The 23,038-nt window shown below is 36.5% G+C and overlaps 1 protein-coding gene across 1 annotated transcript in view; it reads right to left on the bottom strand.

Moving 5' to 3' along the window:
- The window catches only part of FBXL17 (F-box and leucine rich repeat protein 17), a gene marked incomplete at its 5' end in the record, with an annotated part of 499,405 nt that overhangs the window by 19,912 nt on the left and 456,455 nt on the right, over nucleotides 1-23,038 (bottom strand). Inside the window, one exon of the mRNA XM_080803904.1 lies at nucleotides 117-259. Coding sequence (XP_080660030.1) covers nucleotides 117-259 — 143 coding nt within the window. The remainder of the gene's footprint in view (nucleotides 1-116; nucleotides 260-23,038) is intronic.

Here is a 23,038-nt window from a genome sequence, read left to right as displayed (position 1 = left end):
AGTAGCTATCATAGTACCTGTATGTGCATGGTACATAGATATATATAGAGAGAGTATGCTAGAAAGCTATTACCTACACTGATACACAGAAAACAAATTTGAGAGATAACTCTTACTTTATCGCATCTCATCAGCCCCAGATATCTCAGGGATTTGCTGCTCTGTGCAATGAGGGTGGCTCCTTGATCTGTAATTTCCTTACACCATCCGACATCCACAGTCTCTATCGTCATGCTATACCGGCCGATGGCTATCAGCGCTGCAAGGGGGGACAGAGAGAGAGAGAAAGCAAGCATAAATGTTAGTGGTGTAAGGGGCCTCTATCTTATTGTGACCATTCCTCTCATTTCCTCACTAAATTTGTTCCTGAAAGGTTGTGTGTAAACGAGTGTTTTGTAAACGAAATTAAATTTGAAATGCTTTAGGAAAGCTTGCTCTGTGACAAACCCTTGCACAAAGTGAATAATCATTCCATAATTCCCCTTTCATGGGAACACAGCCTCTTATCAGTTTTACTCATTACAAGGTTACCTGTACTTTCAAACATTCACATCTGCAGAAGGAATAAATTAAAATGAATTACATATATAAGGTTACAGAAAACCCCAAGTAGAAACTAAATTTCACCCAAGATAACTTGAATAATTTTTTAAAAGAAAAAATCCACGGAAGCACCATTTTGAGGTGTGTTATAGTGCATGTGAATTTCCTTACCGACTGACATAATTTTTTCCATCTGTTCATGATCTGTAAAGTGTAAGACTATACAATATTTTTCACATTAGGCCCTCTTGGCACTGTTAGGAATTAAGAGTACATTATACATACAGTTGAACTTAATTGGTGCCGTGCTAGAGTGCAGTAAAGGGAATGCGTTTGTTATGGTAAATTTCCTCACCATTATTAGAAGTTTTCCTTCTATTAACATATAAAATGAAGCCTGTCATCTGCAGACTATCAGTATCTCTAGTCTTCTTGACTGTTTAGCACTGTACCACTAAACTAAAGTGCAAATGCTTATCTCATAATCTACGATACGCACTATTTATCGCTGCTCCATTACCCCTCACCCTGTCAGAGCGACCAATTGGTGAAGGTGGCTCTTTGCTACGGTATCTGATTTGATAGACGTGCACACCTCTACATTTGTTGGGCAGAGAAACAGACTTCAACACCTCCAGCCAGAATAAGTTTATGGTGCATTGGTTTGTAAATGAAAACCCTGAAAACAATGCCACACATATTAAAAAGGAAAGAAAATGTTTGCTAATTATTTCCTCATTCTAAGATAGGATGCGTTGATTTCTGTGACATTAAAGGCGGATGATATTTTCCAATTGACTAGATTGATAAGAGCAGAGTGAATTACTCATGTAAATAAATGTTAACTCTTAGAGCTCACAGAAAAGAACTTGGCAAAATCTCTTTGCTAATTACCTTGGTAATTTTTTTCTTTTAACTAGGAAATTCATGCCCACGCATTCACGTATCAAGGCACTTCTAAGTTGCCAGACATTTAAGGTTTACAAAAACAACCAGGATCCCAGTGTTTTCCAGTGAACATGCTACAAAGGACAATTTTTTTTTCTCCTAGAAGTTCCTCGTGCCGTGAATTTGTTCATGCTGTCATCTTTACATGCTACCTCAACATTCGGTTTCCAAGGAAGTGGGAGCGGGATGGAGGGGGAGCTGCCAAAGGTTTGGTTGCTGAATGGTCTGAGTGGTATTTTGTGTGTGGAAGCTGTATCCGAGGTTAATCCCAGCAGTGTCCTTGCACTAAGAAAACTGTTATATCTGGTATCGTCATAATTTTCACTAGTTATGATATCCCGAGGATCTCCTATGATAAATGAAGTAGAAGATACATAGAAGAAATTTCTTTCAATACAGAGTGCTCAAACTCTGATTTCAAAAGACGACAGAGGACAAGTTGCAGGATGGCCCCAGGTCAGTAGATTGTGTACTTTTATTTAGGTTTGGGGCTAGAACATGAAAGCCCTGTACCAGCCAGGAAAGGATAAAAACAAACGATCTGAGGATTTTTCAGAGGCTGCTTTATAAGCAAATGAAGAGTCAATAGCTATTGATTCTAACTGCTAAAAACTCTGGTGGTTAGTATTTCCCTTTCTTCCCCCCTTTCTTGTCCAAATGAAAATAAGCAGTAAATAAGACAACTGAAGATAAATCAGGGTATTGAGTCTTTGTTTTGACATAGTTCTATATACTGAAGTAAGAATTACACTTTGTCATTCCTCGCTCCTTCAGTTGCTTAGCCAACACCTCATGAGTGAGTACTCACGCCAGAGCACTTTGCCCAATATCCATTGACCATCCCCGTGTCAGGCACCGGGCTAAGAATTTTAGGCATATTGTCTCATTTAATCCTCTCAGAAACCTTGCGAAGTTTTATTATTATTTCCATTTTGAAGGTCAGGAAACTGAGTCACAGAAAGACTAAATAACTTTCCCAGTCACAAGATACTAAGTGGGAGAGTGGAGAATAAGCTGAGAATTGGCTCTCAGTCCTGTCACCTACCAGATGGACTGCGTTAGATGCCTGGGGCCTTCTACCACCATTCAGGACTTCAACATTACAACATTACAACATTATAAGCTTATAGGTAGCCAAAGATTTACCCTGTGACCATAACCACGGGTCCAATAGAATCTTTAAATTCCACAATCTATAGAGCAACTTACCTCTTTGTGACTGCATCCTACACCTCTGGATATTTTTTCATTGTTGTTCACAAGCTAGCTGTGAAACTTGTAGTGTGGTCTAGTCTCTAATTCATTTCCAGTCTCACTACTTAGTTGATGTCTGATCTTGGGGTATTTCACTTTTCTGAGTCTCCGCTTCCTCATCTGGACAATGCGGATGTTGACTCTATGTCCTTACTTCTCAGGGTTGGTCTGAAGTTCAAATGACATAATACATGGAAGGGACTTTGTCCTATATAAGTGTCATGATCTATGTGATATTTCCCTAAAGCATTCTACAGTGGTGCAGTTGATATGAAATGAAAAGACTTGAAAGGGTTTTGAAAAATAAAATGCTCTGGGCAAATGAGAGCATTACATAAGCACTTAGTCATTATGTCAGTGCTGGTTCCTGAACTACCCACTCTCCATGGGTGAGCATGAACTCATGGACTGCATTTGGGACGATAGGGCTGTAAGTGTAATGTGTGATTACTACCTTCATTAGAACCTGTTGACACATTATGGTGATATTTACTGAGCCTTGAAGAGGGATAAATTATGCAAGACTAATTCCTAATCTCAGTGCAATTTTAATATACTTTTTAATGTGCTAAGTACAGTAAAAAAATTAAATTCTAAAAAGTTACACAAGTTAAAAAATGTGACTCAGTAACTTATATAGAGATCATGGATATACATTAACCCACTAGAAGGCATTCCCATAGGCATACAGAGGAACTGAAAGCCATGAGCACATAGGTACTCAATTTTGACTAAGACATTCCATTTCTAGGAATCTGCCCCCCAAATACACTTTTAATAGTACAAAATTACATATATATGTAAGTTTATTCATTGGAGCAACGATTATTACTGCAAAATAATGGAAATGGCCTAAATACTCCCAAATAGGAGAATGGTTAAATGATGCTACACATTCATAGAATACTACACAGCTGAAAAAAAATGAACAGGGGAAGATCACTAGGAACTTCTAAATCATTCAGCGAAAAAGGTAAAGTGCAAGGATTTATATGGTGTGCTAACACCATATAAAAGAGAATGTAATAAAAAAACACATACAAATCTGCTCCTTTGTGAAAAAGGAATAAGGGAAATATAAACCAGAAAATAGGGACTGTTTAACTACAGAGTGTTGGTGGGGAAGGGGAGAAAGAAGGGGGCATGGAATGTGGGGGGTAAGGGGTCAGGAGAAAGGGACACTTCCAGGAAGATCTCTTTGGATATAGCTTGACTGAGCATCACGGTAACATTTTACATACCTCCCAAAATAAAAAAAAATTAAAACCAACAAGGATTTGGAGGAAAGACAAGTAGAATACAAACAGTAACAAATGAAGCTAATTGTATTACAAATGAAGAGCATGACCCAGGCGAATAAAATAACCACACAGAAGGGGATGGGAATTAAGAATTAAGTCACTTTGGAAAACATTATTTCGGCAGGATATTGTAAGGTGAAACCCAAAAAGAACTGTCAGCAAATACTGTACTCCAGTTAGTAAATCTATTTCTCACAGGGGTATGAGTTAGCAATTCAGTAACTACTTTATGTGTAATCTAGGATTGTAAATAATGAGAGCTGGTCTTTTTACTGTTAGAGAAAGAAGTTATAAATAAGAAAAGAGGAGAGGTTTATAAAGATCCCAGTGTTACTGAACTGGAATCAGAGGTATTAGAATGAATTCATGGTCATACATACATATGTATATATAACAGATATACAGATATCAATATAACTAATAAATATGATGTATGCGCACGCATGGCTTAGTATACAGACATATACTTCCTATCTTTTTCAGCTGAGAGAGTCTAGGAACAATGATGCTCCAGTAGCAGTGATCCACTAGCACCCAGATCTTGGTTTATAAATATCATTCTCCAATAAAAAGAATTAGGGCTTCTTACAGAAATGGTTGATTCCTAGACTGGGGCAAAGAAAATACAAGATGAGTTTGAAACATCTTGTGATATCAGAAAAAAAAGAAGTGCTTAAAAAAGAATGAGGGCATGTCAAAAAGACACAGGATCCAATCAGAAGCTGCTGCTAGTGGCCACAGCTGGAACAATTTGAGCATCAAAATAAATAATGAGAGTATTGGGCTATACTTGAGAAAACTGAATAAGCATCCACAAGTCTATATGGTAGAGATACATAGATAGATAGATAGATAGGCAAGCTAGGACAAATCTTCCTTCAGAAAAATCCCAATTAATAAGTGAGGAAGGAATGGGGGAAATACAAAACAATTGTCAGGCAAAGACCACAGTAATAACTGTTGCAGGCCAAATCCACCAACGGATGCTAAAATCAGAAGAGACCCAGCAGCCACAACCTTAACCAAAAGACCAAGCAAGATTCACATCACCGGCAATAACACATAGAGATACCATGTACCCCCTGAGCACTTCTGCAGTATTCTTGCCAAAATAAATAATCTCCATCTATGCATAAGGAAACGCCACACAAACCCAAACTGAGAAATATTCTACAGATCTAAAGGGCAGGGGTAATGGAATGTAAGAAAAGAATGGGCAAGTGTCACAGACAGGAGAAGATTAAGGAGACACCCCAACTGTGAGATCCTGGATTGGATCCTGGAATAGACAAAAGAATTAGGGGAAAAAAACTTGGTGAAATTCAAATAAGATTTGGAACTTAGTTATCCCACTGTTTTCAATGTTAATTTCCTGGTTTGATAATTATACTATGGTTATATGAATTGACAACATCAGAGGTAGCCAGGAGAACAGTGTATGTGAACTATCTACTATTTTTGCAACTTTTCTGCAATTCTAAAAGTATTTTGGGGCACCTGGCTGGCTCAACTGGTGGGGCATGTGACTCTTGATCTCCGAATTGTGAGTTCGAGCCCCATGCTGAATGTAGAGATTACTTTAAAAAAAAAAAAAAGGTATTTTGAAACAAAGATTTAAAACACACAGATAAGCTAATAACAGATCACAAGTGAATGAACTAAGGAGAGAACTAAAATTTCCCAAGTGAAAGCAGGTATTATTTTCACAGTGAACAATCTGATATATAAATGTTACCACTAGAAATACATTTTTCTCTTCAGAGGAGGAAGATTAGTCATACGAGTGCATTAACAAGTGACCTGCAGCTGCCATTTTGTCCTTTCCAGTTCTATCCTCCGCTACGGATCTCTGTACCTGAAACACAATCAGAAGAAATGCCCTAGTGCTTGAAAGAACGAGGGTTAAAATTTAACAGTAGGATTAACATCTTTCATGTAATACTTGGATAAAAGCCATTTGCAAAGAAATTTCTTGGCATGGGTACAAAGAGATAAATGTGAGAAGTGCTCTTCTTTGTAGAAGCCACAGAAGCACAGAAGTGTCCTGTCTTTGTTTTGGGAAACAAAGACAGGACACTTGGAGACATTTGTTGTGGTGTGATGGTCCCAGGGAGGGCTCCCTCCACCCTGCGGGGACTACAGCAGTGGTGCCTAGCCCTAGCGCTTCCGGAGAATCACAGGGGCCTAGAAAAAGTACAGATGCCCAAGTCCCACCCCTGGAGATTCTGATTCAGGAGAAGCGATGAAAGCTCCCTGGATCTTGGTGGGCAGGCAGGGCGGAGAACCCCTAGAACAGCCTCCGACTGGGGCAAAGTCAGTCGACTGAAAACAAAAGAACTCGTTGTTAAGGATCTGCAGAGCTATGTGTTCTGATATTTTAATATAACTTTATCTCTCAAACAGTAATGACTTCTTGCATAGACTCCAATACTTTTTAATTTCTTTATTTCTAATTTATATCCTTTCCTTCCATTTTTATACATTACCATTATATTCCTCCTATTATTAGGTAGTAACTGGACAGTGACCATATTCTATTTTTAGTAAATATTTTTCTTTACTTCATTGCACTTACTTATATTTCTAATGCAGCACTTATCAGCGTTTGTTTCATAGTAGAATTATTTATCAACATGCCTGTCTTCCTACTAGATTGTAAAGTCTTGGAAGCAGCGAACGTGGAGAATGCTTTACTAGGACCTCTAAATCTCTGAAAATCAAGTGTCACTCATTTTTTACAGTTTCAATGAACTTTTTGGAAGTATAGCATGCATGCAGAAAATTGCACAAGTCCTAAGGGTACAATTTGATGGATTCTGACAAAGTTAACCCAGCTGTGAAACAGTATCTAGATTGAGAGACAGGGCATGACCACACTGCGGAAGCTTGTTCGTCCCCAACGCCAGTCACTACTATTCTGCCAACAAGGATAACCACTATCCTGACTTTTAAACAATAAACACATAGACGAGTATTCTTGTGTTTGAACTTCATATTCATAGAGTTAAACACTGTGCGCTCTCATTTCTGGTTTTTCAGCTGTCCATCTACATTGTCGTGTGTACCGGTAGTCCATTTATTCTCAATGCCCTCGAACATTCCATTCTACTGGCTATGAAGTATAATGCTACTGTAAACATGAACACACATGTGTGGACGTATGTTTTCCTTTCATCTAGGCAACTACTGAGGAGCGAGGTGGGATTTATGGGTTGTATGGTTAAATGTATGTTGAACTTCATAAACTGCCAAAATATTTTCCAAAGTGGCTCTATGATTTACACTCCCACCAGCAATGTATGAAGCTTTCAGTGTCTCTACATCCTTGCCAATACTTGGTAATATCCGTCTCTCTGATTATAGCCATTCTGGTGTGGGTGAATTGCTACCTTATCGTGGGTCTTAATTTTCATTTCCATAAGCACTAATGCTATTGTGCATCTTGTCATGGTGTCATACATTGTTTTAAAATCCTAGCATAAAATTATGTGCTTTTATCCTTACAAGTACTCAGTAAATATCTATTAAATTAAATTGATAAACAAGGAAAGGCATGTAAGTTTTCTATTATTAAACTACATAGCAAATAATAGCTTTCTAGACAACAGATAATTTTCCACATAATTTGAGGGAAAGTACCAGTAAAATAAACTTAGTCTATCCTCTGGAGACATGAAAAATCTTAAAGTTTCTTAAAATAAGAAAGTAAATTTAAAAGAATTACAGTTATAGAAAGCTTTCCAAATGCTCATTTATTTGTGGAATTTCAAAGACTGTGGAGTATGCTTTATATAGGAACTCGAAATCTCTGAAAATCAAGTGAAAAATAAATATAATACAAAAATTGCCCAACAACGGTGGATAACATTAGAGTGAAAACTTTGAATTATGGCAGGATTTTCAAGACACTGCACGTAGGGGCATTCATTTTACAGAACTCTGTTCACTGAGTTCAGAGTAGCAACAACGCAAGTCGTATCTGACAAAGGGAACGAGCTGGCTGTGGCCCTTGACCTTTCGGGGAGAAGACTCTCTTGCCCTATACATCCTGAAATGGAAACGCAACATTATTTATAGGCCGCACCTGTTTTCCTTCTTATGAGATAAACAAGTTGGTGGAAAAGTAAGAGTTCAAGTGAAGAATTTTTTTTTAAAGGTCTTTAAATTCATCAGAAGCAAGGATAAGTATTTTTTACCTTTTATGTTTTTCACATTTTTATTTTAATAGCAGGAAGACACAAATCTGATTGGGTAGGTAGAAACTATCTTTTGAGTACGTGACTTCTGAACATGTAATAAACAAAAGGCATATTTAGAACTAACCTCCATTTAACAGGAATCCAATCCACTGCCCTGGTTTTCAGTGGTGCTATGTTTGGTAATAACCAGCCTTCTGAGTGGAATATTAGGTTCCCTTGATAATCCTTTATTAAACTTTAGAATCCAAGATGAACAAGAAAAAAAGCCTTACTACTCTTAACATTGGCTGAGAACCTTAAAGTCCCTGGTTCAATGATTCTTTTTTATTGTAGCCTACATACATACATATATTACTTATCAAAGAATTATCCATCTTTTTCAAAATGCTGACATTATATTAGAGTTCCCCACTTTATGAGACGTGAATGCCAGGCTTAAATATGTTGGTTCATGGATATGGAAAAGTACATTAGTGTTTCTGTCATATAACTGCCTTGTCCATCTTTCTGAGCTATATTTTGCAGACCACCCTAAAGACACGGTGTCAGTTTCAAGCGGGCACCAGATACAAATATTTACGTGACCCAGTGCAGGGCAGAGCAGGATGTGACTACAGCAACTACCTTCGAGAGGTACCAAGGCTGCTGACAACACGTTGTTATCAGACTGCCCAACCCACATTGTAAAAGTGTCTTGATATTGAAGGGAAGCAAACCAAAGTAAGAGGGAAGAACACATGGGGATGTCAGCAGAGTGAATATATGATCTCTTTCTTCTTTAAACAAACACTAATCGAGTACCTACTATGCACCAGGGAATGTTTCAGGAGCTAGGAATAAAGAGATCAAATCCCTGCCCTTGTGGGGCTTGTATTCTGAATACAAATAAGTAATTATTATACACAATTTGTCAGGTGGTGATGAGGCTTTGGAGAAAAATTAAGCAAGGACCAGGGATGAGAGTGCTACAATTTTAATTAGGGCGAACAGGGAAGGCCTCATGGAGAAAATGACATTTGAACAAAGATCTGAAGAGGTGGGGGAACCAGCCATACAGACATCTAAGGGAAAGGCATTACGTGTAGAGAAAACTCAATGTCAAGGCCATGAGATAGGAAGGTTGCTGGCTTGTTTTAGATTGAGCAAAAGAGCAAGATGGTGAGTGGTGGAGAGGAGATTGGGGAGAGTTAATGGAAAAGGAGGTGGTCAAAATCATCTCACAGATCATTTTAATGACACTGGCTTCCCCTCTAAATTAAATTAGAATCCACTGGAGAATTTGGGGCAGAGGAGTGACATGATCTAACTTAAACTTTCAAAGGACTTCTCTGGCTTCTGGGTTGAAGACAGACTGTAAGGAAGCAAGAGCAGAAACAAGGAGATCAAGAAGGCGGCCACGACAATTATCTAGACAAGAAGTGATAGCGGCTTGGCCCAGGGCTATGTTATAAAAATGGGGAGGAGGAGTTGAATTATGACTATTTTAGAGAGGACCAACAATACTGCTGATGGATTAGATGTGGAGTTAGAGAAAGAGAAGAGTCAAGGATGTTAAAAGAAATCTTTTTTTGGCACTTAGATTTGAAAGAAATTTCCTGTGTAAGATTTTACGTAGCTGCTCTCTGTGTCCTTGTGTGTCTCAGTGTCCTTGCGTGTCTCAGTGTCCTTGCATTAGTAGTTTCTTGGTTTCTTCCCTGGGATATAAACTCCGAGAGGAGCAAAGACCACCTTTACTCATCTTTATATCATCACTGTGTAGCACAGCACCTTCACTTGTTAGTGTTCAATACATGTTCATTTAAATATGTGCATCTTACATATCACATTTAAAAGCACTTAGGGGAAAAACTCAGAAAGGGCTCTATGATGTCTGCAGGAATCTTTGGGGGAGATTATAAGCAATAAATATTTCCCCTATATATTTCTGCATTTAAAAATTTTCAACACTAGGCATGCTTTGCTTAACAAAGGAAGTAAAAACCAGTTTTTAAAAAGGTGTACTGGACAGATTTCTGTATTTTACCAGAGTGAAGGGAAAAACTTAACATTTCTGACAGGAGGGTTTCTCTCTAACTTTGCTCCTCAAGGCAAACAAACACATTTCCTGGTGCCAAAATTCAATACCTAAAATCACGTGAAATCCTGTGAAAAAAAGCATAAAGCTAGTTGGAAACTAAAACTAAACACAAAAAGGTAACCTCACTTATTCCTCCTTAACTACAACCAGAACAACTGTAACTCAGGGGCTCGTTGCCCCGAGCATGGATTAGCTTAGATACTGGCAACAATTTTTGCTTATGGACCTTTCTACCATAAGAAGGGAAAAGGAAATAAAACCATGAAATTCAAAACATTTCAATTTGAGTTCTTAAAGCTTATTAGAGAACTAGATTAAGATTCAGAGAACATGGGACGCCTGGGTGGCTCAGTTGGTTAAGCAGCTGCCTTCAGCTCGGGTCATGATCCCAGGGTCCTGGGATCGAGTCCCACATTGGGCTCCTTGCTCAGCGGGGAGCCTGCTTCTCCCTCTGCCTCTGCCTGCCTCTCTGTCTGCCTGTGCTCACTCTCTCTGACAAATAAATAAATAAAATCTAAAAAAAAAAAAAAAGATTCAGAGAACACTAAACTTTCTATATTCTTTTTGTTTTCAAGGGGGAAGAGAGAATCCCAGTTCTGGATCTACTCACCTGCAAGCTTGAACCACGCACACTAGTGCACATGATTACACAGGCAGGGAGACAACAGTCACAGACCTGCAGATGTACACACATTATTCTTGGGCCCTAATTCACAGGTAGACTTACCTTGAAGCTACTGAAGTTTAAGCTTCAGGGTCCATCATTTATATGGACCTTCATAAAGGCCTGGATCACAGAAATGTATTCACAGGGTAATGTGTTTTCATAAAATTTGTTAAAAAAAAAAAAAAAGGATGCTTTTCTATTCTTTCTTAAAGAGAGACTTCAAATTGTTTAAACCTCAGGCCGTGAAAAATCCTGAATTTGTCCCTGATCCAACTAAGAATATTCTGATTCAGTGGCTTTGGGGGTGGATATCAGGGGGCTATATCTTTTTTCCTTCTTTCCTTTTTTCATGTCACCAAGTGATTTTGATACACAGCCAGGTTTGGAAATCACTGACGAAGGACCACAGACTGATCAGTTTAATGAGTCCCTGACATCTAGGTAGTATTTCTTTCTGGAGTTCTGCCACCATTGATTGGGACATAAACCATATAACACTATGTAGTTTGGAAAAAGCTGACAATTGGCAACATTCACTTCCACATTGCAGTGATGAATCACATAACCCTCTGTGCCGAGTAATTAACTATCCATTTGTATGTACTGGCTATAGCGATATAGTTCTTTTCAACGAGGAAGGAAGGGAATTTGGACATAACATTAACAGTTGTTAATACCAAGCAAATAGAGTAAATTGGATTTATTAAAAAGAGTATGTGTGTGGATTTTTTCCCTAGGAGTTGATATAATTTGTCTAGCTTTCTAATTATAGCTGGGACAGAAAATGGCTGAACCCAAAGACCTCTCACGGTATCTAATAAACTTTTACTTACAGGGAGAATATTTCTTGGGTTGGAGAATGACAAATAATTTACTAAGCTTTTCCTGAAAGATAGCTAAAGGTGTTTCACCTATATCTAGCTGATGAATTAGCTTTAGCTAATAATCAGTGTCATGAGACAGGGAAGAAGCAGCCTGTAATTACTTTGAAAGGAATGAAGGAACAGATCTGATAAAGGAACTAAATCAGCTAATTCCTCTAGGGGCTTACTGAGTGGGAGAGAAGCTTACCGTACTGCCAGTTTAAAGGGAGGCAAAGATAGAGGGCATGGGTGGTTTTCACCTGCCTGACTTCCAGCCCCACTTTCTGGTAACAGACCCTTAATTTTCCTTTCTAAAGGTGCAGTATAGAGGCTGTAATCAAAGGTTCTCTCCCTCTTCCAAGATGTAGGTGGGCATGGGACCCAAGTCCATCTAAGCATACTCACTCCCCAATATCTGAATTCTGCCCAGAATGATGTCAGAAGAAAAACAGCTGGAGACAACCACCTGGGGGAGGTTCCCAAAAGAGATTGTCATTAGTCCCAGCCACCTAGAGATCCCACGTTCTTGTCTTTCTCACAGCCCAATTTATATTTTCATTCTTGGAGTTACCCCATCTTCTTCCAATAATTTCTTTGCTTTTTTGGGTTTTGTTTTCACTTAAATTGCCTCGGTTGGTTTCTGTAACTTGCAACCAAAGAATCTTAACTAATACAGAAAACTACACACACAGTAGCCGTTATTTTCTACAATAACAAGAAGTTGAAATGGATTCTCAACAATGACCAGCTGAAAGAGTCACACCAGCAGAAAGTATAAATATGGTTCAGTAAGTAAACATTTGTTTTGTCGGTAGATGTTCCTGACATACCTGTACTTATTCTTCAGCAGTCAAATTAAAATAATTTTATTCAGTTCCATGGTATCTTTTTAAATTTTTCAAATAATAACTCTATTGATTGCATAAAAATAGCACAACTTACTGTAAAAGTTAAATCAATAAAGGAAAGTACAATAAAGCTTTAAAATTATCCCAAATCCCATTGTCCAGAAAAACCATCACTAATATTTGGTAAGCATTCTTCCAGCACCTTCCATATACAGACAGCACAAAAGAAAGAGAAAAAATAATATTGGAAATCTTGTACATAATTACACATGTTTTAAAAAAGTATTTAACTTGTTTTTACTTGAATTTATCCAAAAAAAGGAAATTGAATTGAAAAAGGATCACAAAACTTTAGTTAAGTATTTCTTTACCAAACAAGGTAGTTTTTCAAAAAGTCTACATAAATTAAAAAAATTTATGGGGATGCCTGGATGGCTCATTTGGTTAAGCATCTGACTTTGGCTCAGGTCATGATTGCAGGGTCCTGGGATGGAGTCCTGCATTGTGCTCACACTCAGTGGGGAGTCTGTTTCTCCCTCTGCCCTTCCCCCAGCTCATGCTCTCTCTCTCTCTAAAATAAACAAAATCTTAAAAAGAAAAAAGAAGAAAAATTATGAAAACCTTTAAGAATATGGAATTATCTATACTTTACCTCAGACAGAATTCACTGACTCCCTTCTGGAAAAATTAAAAAAAAAAAAAGATAATAAGAAGAAAACTGGCAAGCATTTCTCCTTCTTCCTTTCATATTCATCAGCTATAGAATTATTTTTACATTGTCAGGTTTCAGTGTTCCCACCTGCTTTTGTAACCACAATTGTCATGGTTGTTTTGCTCTGGTTCTATACTAAGTGGACAAAACACAATGAATTTCTTCATCATTTTTCTTTTTTTCATTCCTGAGGTCTTTTTTCAACTAACCTTTTGGGAGGCTAGACACAATCTTTAAGTAGTGTTTTTGTTTGTTTGTTTTTGTGTTTGTTTTTAAAGAAAGATTCGTCATATATCCCCTAAATTTTGAATGCTAGAGAAAGACTGTTATGCTTCTGTTTAAGGAATAACAGGGGCTAAATATTAAATTTTGGGTCATACTTATTTTTATCTTCAGATGCTTCAGTTTTGCTGGGGAGAAACTTAAGTCCAACCTGATTTCTTCCCCTTCATACGTGTCTTGCTTTAATATCTGGAAGCTGTAGGATTCTTCTTTTATCTCTTAGGATCAATATCTTTATCAGACTAAGTCTTTGTTATTCTGCAGTGATTTATTTTTCCGGAACATGGCAAATGCTTCTGATTGTTGTAGATTTAGAACTCTTTAGATGCAGGATCCACGTGTTTCACTCTTGTTCTGTTGGCCTCACTTCCCCCCACCCCCACCCTTTGCAAATGATGTCTTCAAATAAAATGCTAGGAATAGATGCTGTAAATGATCCTATATTTGTTCTTTTCAAATTCTTCTACTTAAATTAACCAAGGATGGCTATCTGTTGGGAATATGGGGAGGTGAGTAAAAAGCTGGAGCTAACTGAGAATCATGGTGTCTAGTATCTTCATTACAAGTCTGTTATTTCCTTTATCCTGACACACCTGTTCTCTCAGATTTCTACGTTCAAGATGTTATGTGTTACTAATAACAAAACTGAGGCATTTTGTGTTGAATTCTGGTACCTTCGGCTTCTCTCCCTCTTTCACCCATTTCGTTTCTGCCAGTCTCCTCAATTCTGAAGCAAGGTGGCAGAGATGGCTCATTAACATGGTTTCTCCTTTGGTGACCTCTTCTCTGACATTTTGGAATGTAAAACTGGGACTCTACAGGGGCACAGGGATTCATGGCTCAAATGAAAGAATTGCTGGCTGTGCATTTCTGAATGGTGATACCTATTTCATGTTAATCATAAGTATCCCCAAGATTTTTTTTAAGATTTATTTTTTTGAGAGAGAGACACACACACACACAGAGTGAGCAGGGGGAGAGGCAAAGGGAGAGAGTGAATCCTCAAGCAGACTCCGTGCTGAGCATAGAGCCCAAAATGGGACTCGATCGGAGGACCCTGAGATCATGAACTGAACTGAAATTAAGAATCGGCCATCCAACTGCCTGAAGCACCCAATGCACCCCTCCCCCCAATATTTTTTTTAAAGAATTATGGCGTTAGAGTCAATAGTGTTGACAAATATCAAATTATGTAGAGAATTCTTGAACTGTAGGCTAATTTGACTAATATTTATTGGAGGCTTACCACATGCAAAATAACGGGGGTAAAAGATGAGTAAAACAAAGTCCTTGTCTTTGTTTTCAGTGTGATTAGGGAGAATAAATTAAATAGAAGATATTTATATTATTATGACTACGTAAATACTGTTCATTACTGAGCCAAGTGGTGTACTATGACCAAGCTTCATTTCTTAATTTTTATCTGGAGTTTATACTTGCCTTATATTTTGTTTACTTTTTGTCTATTATTATTCTTTAAATTTTCCTACAGATAGTTCAAATCCCTATCCATATTTTTTCAAAAGCTCAAAAAATAAATCAACTGATTAGTTTACATTACCCAACCATATCATCCTGTCTCCGTGCCCCCTCTTCTGAAGTCCTCTAAACTCCTGCTTGTGGCTAAGCTGCATGCTATTAAGTACAAAATCATTCTGAGATTTCCCCTTTCAGCTCTCCTATGGGTCCCATGTCTTCTCCTTACCACTATTTATTCATTTTTGTGATGAAACACATCTTCTAAAGGGTTAATGGGAGATAAAATTTGAGACCTTACATGTCTAAAAGCATCTTTATTTTACTCTCATAATTAATTAATGTTAGGGCATTGTATAGAATTCTAGATTGAAAACCATTTCTCCTTAGTTTTGAAGGCACTGCTTCATTTTCTAGCTGCCCATATTGCTTTTTCCCCAGTGTCATTGAGATTTAATTGATATAGAACATTGTGTAAGTTTGAAGTACACAATTTATTGATTTTATATACTTAAATATTGCAAAATGATTACTATCCATACTGCTTTTAAGACATTTGGAATCACCCTATTTTCTGTAGCATGGATCTGATCTTCTTTGTTAGGAAAAATTTAAAATTTCCTTTTCATCCTTCACAATCTAAAATTTCAAGATAGATCATCTTTATTTGCCTTCAGGTAGATCTATTTTCATACAAGGTGCTGGGCATTTGGTGGACCCATTCAATCTGGAAACTCATGTCCTTCTTTCTTTCATAGCAGCCTCTTCTTTTTAAGGATGGATTATTTTTCTTATTTCTGAAAATAGTACTTATAGTTTTTAATGTTTTCTTCTGCAATCTGCATTGCCACTGTTTCCTCATAACTTGATTTTTCGGTTTGTTTTTTCTTTTATGTTGGATGCTTTTCTCAAAAGGCTTATCACCTAAGGATCTTTGACCATATCACTTGAGGTTTCTTTTTTTTTATTAATTTTTTAAATTTTTTATTAACATATAATGTATTATTAGCCCCAGGGGTACAGGTCTGAGTCACTTGAGGTTTCTAGAGTATCTGATGCCTCTGAGGGCTAAGACTTGCTGGGGATCTGTAGGCCAATAAACTCACCTGTTATGGAGTTCCTCTCTCTCAAAGTATGTGGTCTATAAGTTCTTCTGCTTTTGTTAAGATAGCACTCTTTATGTCTGATTTCTAAAAATGTGTTGACATCTCTCATCCTTTCTTACCTCCTTTCCTATTTTCTTTGCCTTAAAAAATCCCTTTAACATCATTTTTGCAAGATTTTATACAGAAAAGATTAATGCATGTGGACTGTTGGCAATTTTAATTGGTGAGAAAGAGCATGGGAAATGCATGGTCTTTCCTAAGTGTTCCCAGTTTTAGGTGTTCATTAAAAATTGCTTCCTTTGAGCTTGAGTGAAATGTATCATTAAAGGAAAGGTCAGTCTCTTTACATATGTATGTGTTACAGACCCAGTCTATTAAAGGCAGAGTAAAAGAAGGACATCAAGGGTGACCAGTATATCCTGGAAATGTAAGTAAACTTAATAATTAAATAATATCTTTTTAGTTATTCCTGGCTCCTAAACTATTATTCTCTTCTGTATTTTATATTACTCTCCTCTATATTTAGGCTAATCTATATGGGTAATAGACTCTTACCATAATAAGATTTTATTTTATTTTACTTTATCAAGTAGATAAAATACTTTATTTTATCAATGAGAATACAGTATTTACTATTGAGTTAAACAACATTTGAAATTAAATCCCAGATGCTTGAAAATTCTCCATATATTCTCAAGGAATAGTTTCTGTAATTTGGATGTTTCCTTCATAATATATTTGAAACACTTTTTTTGATTTCATCAACACCTTAATACATGAAATATTTTTATTTTAAGATACTTGAAAACAAACAAGTAAATACCTGGTATTTTATGCAAGAGAATATTTTTAGTAAAGAGACTATTTTTGCTAAAATACGTGTATTAATATGACTCGCTCAGTGCATCAGCTTGGTTAATTGTAACAAATCCTAATGAAATAGTACTGTGCTTCCATTTACTTCATTCAATCATCTATCCATAATATATGTAATAGTCATGAAATTCAGTCAACTTTTTTTTCAGGTTCAAAGAGACATGTTTTCAAGAAAATAGCCTATGACTGACATCTCCCTCAAATCAGCAATATCATAAATATTTATACATACAGTTATAAACAAACTATTACTAGTTTAAGAAATGCAATTCATGCTCAGTGATAATAGCTTTGAAAGTTAAAAAGCAGAATTTAAACATTTCGGTTCTCTGGAATTTTATGCTTTCAACAAAAATAAATTGTTCTAACTAAAGAATATCAGATAATGTAGTTCTCTATTTACTAATCATTACATTTCTTTCCTTTTTTTGGGTATGCCTGCAGAATGTAGTAACTATTACATGGTTCAAAATTATTTGTGTGCACTAAATACATTACTTTAAGAACTGTTCATATGCCAAGAAATTAAAGATCTTAAATAAAATTGCATCCCCCAAAGCTTCTGTTTTAAGGTCTTTTCATTTATTGAAGCTTCTTATAAAATCTACTGAATTTCAGGTAATGACCACTTTTTAAGATGAACCCCATGAATTCAAGCAGAAAATTGCACCCATAGAGGAGAACCAACAAAGTGCAATGTAGTTAGTTTCTAAAACGTATTTATTAGATGCTAAATAGAGTAAGCATCTCCAGAGAGAGCGTTACATCTTGGGGGATGAGAAGATTTGTAAAGCTACTATTCTCTCATAATGAGGGTTTTATCTACACAAAATATTCTCAGTCATTACACTCAGAGTACATTTATCACGTCCATGAACATAAGCTATATTTCAGATTGTAATCAAGCAAGGCATTATATATTTCAATTGTTTTTATAAGATTCATATAATATCTAATTATTCTTCAATATATTATGAATTTTATTAACTCAGATAAAGCACTGTCTCATTAATTTGGAATTGCAGGATAGAATGAGTTCCATATAAGTGAAATAAAAAAGTAGCAGACACCACTTTACAACAGATTCATGTGAAGTTGCCATTTTTGTGGGTCAAAAATTATTAAATATGGAAATTTTACATAGATCAGTATTTACATACCAAATGATTCTTATTTTAACTATTTTAGAGACAAAGAGTTTTGGAAAGTTTTACCTATTTCTTTATTTTTTTAAGTAGCATTTAATGTACCCAAACTTCCTTGATTATAACGATTTTGTGCTACTCTAATAGGAAGTTCAGAACTATAGAAGGGCTCTCGAGTAAGCCCAAATGTCTAATGGGCCATGTAGGTAAAGTAAATGAGCAAAGTTGCTTTCTTATATTATTTTGACATACTTGGTTTGCATCTTAAACACAAATATATTCTTCTCCTTCATAAAAAAATGTACTTGTTCCCTTTCTATACCACTCAGCCCACTAAGACTGCTTTCCCATTCCTTGTTTTGATGGAGACTCAGGTGTAATTTAAACCACACTGTCAAAAAATATACAAAGACAAATGGCAACCATTTGTTGCCATTTGGGGAGACACTGGGGCTGAGTGGGGACTATTAATATTGAAATACCCCCCTAAAAGTGGAGGATTGGCAAAGTGGATACCATAATACACTGCAGTCAGTCTGAACTCCCAAGAGCTAATGCTTTTTAGGAATGTAAATTCAGTGCTGCTAGATCTTCAATCTTAAAGAGGGGCCTGAAATCAATTTTTTGAAATGTGAATCTGATACTTTACTGTTAGCACCTGAAAACCAGAAATACTGTGTAGATCAACATATTGGGAGCTAAACAAAACATATTTGAGAGATGAGTATGGCCTATTAAGCACTAATGTGAAATATTTGCTCTAACTGGTCTCACATTATGCTGGATGGTTTTAAGTTCTTCTATGTATTTCTCTCTTCCTTCTTGTCATGGCTATTTCTCAGTGTTTCCTAAGATTGTTGGATGGCTTGAGAAATCAGATAATCTCACTTGTCACAACTATATACAAAGTTGAGATGAACAGGTTCTATAGGAGTAAAGGACAAGAGGTTTCTCTGAAAATAATTTATTTTTAATTTAATTTATTGATTTCCACATGACATCACAGTATGGGTTTTAACCAAATATTTACTGTTGATGCAGTACTAATACAACTAGGAATGTCAGATAGACAGGCAAGAAGAGTAGTTGCCATGCATTTTTACCCTATCACAGCATCCCCCCTTTAGGGTAGGAGTCGCAGTCAAAATTGTTAACACTGTTTAAGTTTTCAAACAGCTAAATTAGGATTATCCTTCAGTACCTAAGCAAAAAGCATGGGTAGCTCAGAGTCTATTTTCTTCGTTCCACAATGTAAAAAGCTATCTGAAGATGATGTACTCTTGAAAACCATCTAAAAATATCTTTTCATACTTTCTTCTCATCTGCCTTTATTTTTTTTAAAAGTTCTTATTATGGAAATTCAAAAACAAAAGTAAGAGATTTTATGCATGTATTTTGTGGTATCTATTTTATTGCACAAAGTTGTTTTTTTTTTTTTAATAACTTACAGGCTTTTGGTTTGTGTTCTAGTTGAAGTTGGTTGATAATTGATCTCCAGACAATTGAAATTTTACTGTAGTTTGTATAATAAAAATCATCATTCATAGCATTGACTAAATAAAAAGTAAAGAGAACAGAAATTTGTGTTTTATCTCAGTAACTTATGAGACCAAAGAACTTTCCTTGTGTATTTCATCAAACTCTCTATATAAAAATGAAAACCATTAAGTCATTTTGATTGTGTCTTTGTAACTGTAACTTGATTTATAATCTAAGCTTAAACAAAAAGATTTAGGCAACATACTTCTGGAAAATATTTCATATTTCACAGACCATATAGTGAGACATTCCCCCAACACTTCAGATTTTCAATTTAAGCAATTTTAGCTTTCCTTGCTATTTATACATTTAAAAAGACTACCATTGAATACAGTTAATTGAGGTATATTTATAGTGGTAGTAGTAGTCACATAGTAACTATTAAAAAAATTATTTGCTAAGAAACTTCAAGATAGCTTAAACACAGTATCTCATCCTCACTATAAGGTTACACAGTATTAGACTGAACCACATGGAACTGCTGTGGGAGACCAGCAATTGCAAATGATTCAATCTAATAAGTAATATTAGCATAACCCTTATATTACAGGAAAGAAAACTGAGCAGCTAGAGGTCGATAGATAGACTTATCCAAGGTCATGTAGCCAGTTAACAGCAAAGCTAGGATTCACACCCAGATCCACTTGGTCCCAAAGTCTTTGTTCTTATATTAAGGAACTGTGGTGGGAACATCTGATGATAGGTGAAGATAGAACTAAGCGGGAGAGGTAGAAGACGGTCCCTTAACTCTAAGAGGTTTATAGTTTGCTTGAGGAGAAAATAAAAATATCCAAATTAACCAGGAAAAATAGAAACCGTCATACCACAAAGTGCAAAATGATTGGACATTTGCTTTCACACCATGACTTGAATTTACTGTTACAACTTCAGAAGCAATTTTTCTCTGTCCCTATTCATTCCCCCAGAACAAGTCTCCCGAGGCCACCAGGGCATCATGTCACGTGCTGGTAGGAGGGAAGCCTTGATCTTACGATCCAAGGACTACAAGGGCAAATTTTCTCTAATACATTTATGATCACACACTTATAAGGGTAATATTTTGACTTCTGTATCAGTATATTTCACTATAAAAGAAACATTAATGACTCTAAGCCTAAACACATCTCCAGAACTACATACTGCACTTAAGCTTCCCCTAAATTCTCCAGAGGTACTCAAATGCAACAGGTCTAAAAACAGACTCACTACTCTTGACTCCAAACCCATTATTCTTCTTATTTCCTATCAGGTGATGGCACCAATGAGTCACCCGGGTCAGAGTCAGGAGTGTCACCCCTTGTTCTTCCTCTTCCCTGGCCTTCATATATAATCAGTAACTTTCTACTGATTCTGTTTAACAGCTCTTCAGTCTCCCCCAATATCTGCATCCCCAAAGCCTCTGTTCTAATTTGGATCCTCATCATCCCTTACTGACCAATGACCCAATCGAATTGGTTTCCCTGCCTCTAGTCTTGCCCCACTTCAATTTAGCCTTCACAGAAAGCAAGCTTTCTGATACGTTCATTCTCTAGTTTCTAGACACATCAAGCTAGTTAAAGATGATAAACCACCTTCTTTACTTACATATGCTAATCTGGGGCTTGGACCCCAAAGCGGGGACATAATAAATATTAGATAACTCAATTTCTTGGCAGGTAAGGAACACCCACTAACAACAAGATTAGACCTATACACTTAGGTTCTTAAGGGAGTATTAATTCATACCAATAATCAAATATCATTGATTAATAACCAAAAACCAAAGTGTATCTTCCCTAAATAAAGTCACCAAAGGATTAAAGGTATAATACAATAACAACAGCAACAATTTCAAAGCTTATATAAACTTACATAAATATAACTTATGCTGAATTGCTATTACTGTTTGTGTATTTGTATTACTAATGCTGCTGTTTATTTTGGGAGCACCACTCCAGCAAATTGCTAAAGAATGCTGAATTCTGCTGAAATACCGCCCGATACTTCACCAATTCTGGTGGGAGGGGGCAGAGGAGGAAGAGGGTAATGGAAAGAAGCACAGAGAGGAAGAGAGAAGAGAAAAGGGAAACTTCAAGTAAGTTAGATTCCTGGTACCTGCTTCCATCTCAAACAGGGCAGCTCAACTTTTTATTTTTGCTAAATATATTGTGGCTCTTCATAAGATTTAATTATAAAAGGGTAATAATGCTTAAAAGAATTATTTAAAAGTTAATGCTCTATAATGTAAAAATTTAAAGTAGATGAAAAATATTTCAATTAAAGTGTAGTAACTAATTATGTATGTAAAAAACAGCTTTTTCGTAAATAATTGTTAACACAAAGCCATCCCCTTTCCATAAAACTATCCTTTCTGCATCATAGAGGAGAACATAGGCAGTAACCTCTTCAATATCAGCCACAGCAACTTCTTTCAAGATATGTCTCCAAAGGCAAAGGAAACAAAAGCGAAAATGAACTTTTGGGACTTCATCAAGATCAAAAGCTTCTGCACAGCAAAGGAAACAGTCAACAAAACAAAGAGGCAACCCATGGAATGGGAGAAGATATTTGCAAATGACAGTACAGACAAAAGGCTGATATCCAGGATCTAGAAAGAACATCTCAAACTCAACACGCATAAAACAGATAATCATGTCAAAAAATGGGCAGAAGACATGAACAGACACTTCTCCAATGAAGACATACAAATGGCTATCAGACACATGAAAAAATGTTCATCATCACTAGCCATCAGGGAGATTCAAATGAAAACCACACTGAGATACCACCTTACACCAGTTAGAATGGCCAAAATTAGCAAGACAGGAAACAATGTGTGTTGGAGAGGATGTGGAGAAAGGGGAACCCTCTTACACTGTTGGTGGGATTGCAAGTTGGTGCAGCCACTTTGGAGAACAGTGTGGAGATTCCTCAAGAAATTAAAAATAGAGCTTTCTATGACCCTGCAATTACACTACTGGGTATATACCCCAAAGATACAGATGTAGTGAAAAGAAGGGCTATCTGTACCCCAATGTTCATAACAGCAATGGCCATGGTTGCCAAACTGTGGAAAGAACCAAGATGCCCTTCAACGGACGAATGGATAAGGAAGATGTGGTCCATATACACTATGGAGTATTATGCTTCCATCAGAAAGGATGAATACCCAACTTTTGTATCAACATGGACAGGACTGGAAGAGATTATGCTGAGTGAAATA

The sequence above is a fragment of the Martes martes genome (assembly GCF_963455335.1).
Source record: "Martes martes genome assembly, chromosome: 5".
NCBI classification, from domain to species: domain Eukaryota; kingdom Metazoa; phylum Chordata; class Mammalia; order Carnivora; family Mustelidae; genus Martes; species Martes martes.
Note: the sequence above shows the minus strand (reverse complement) of the source record. Positions and strands in the feature narration are given on the sequence as shown.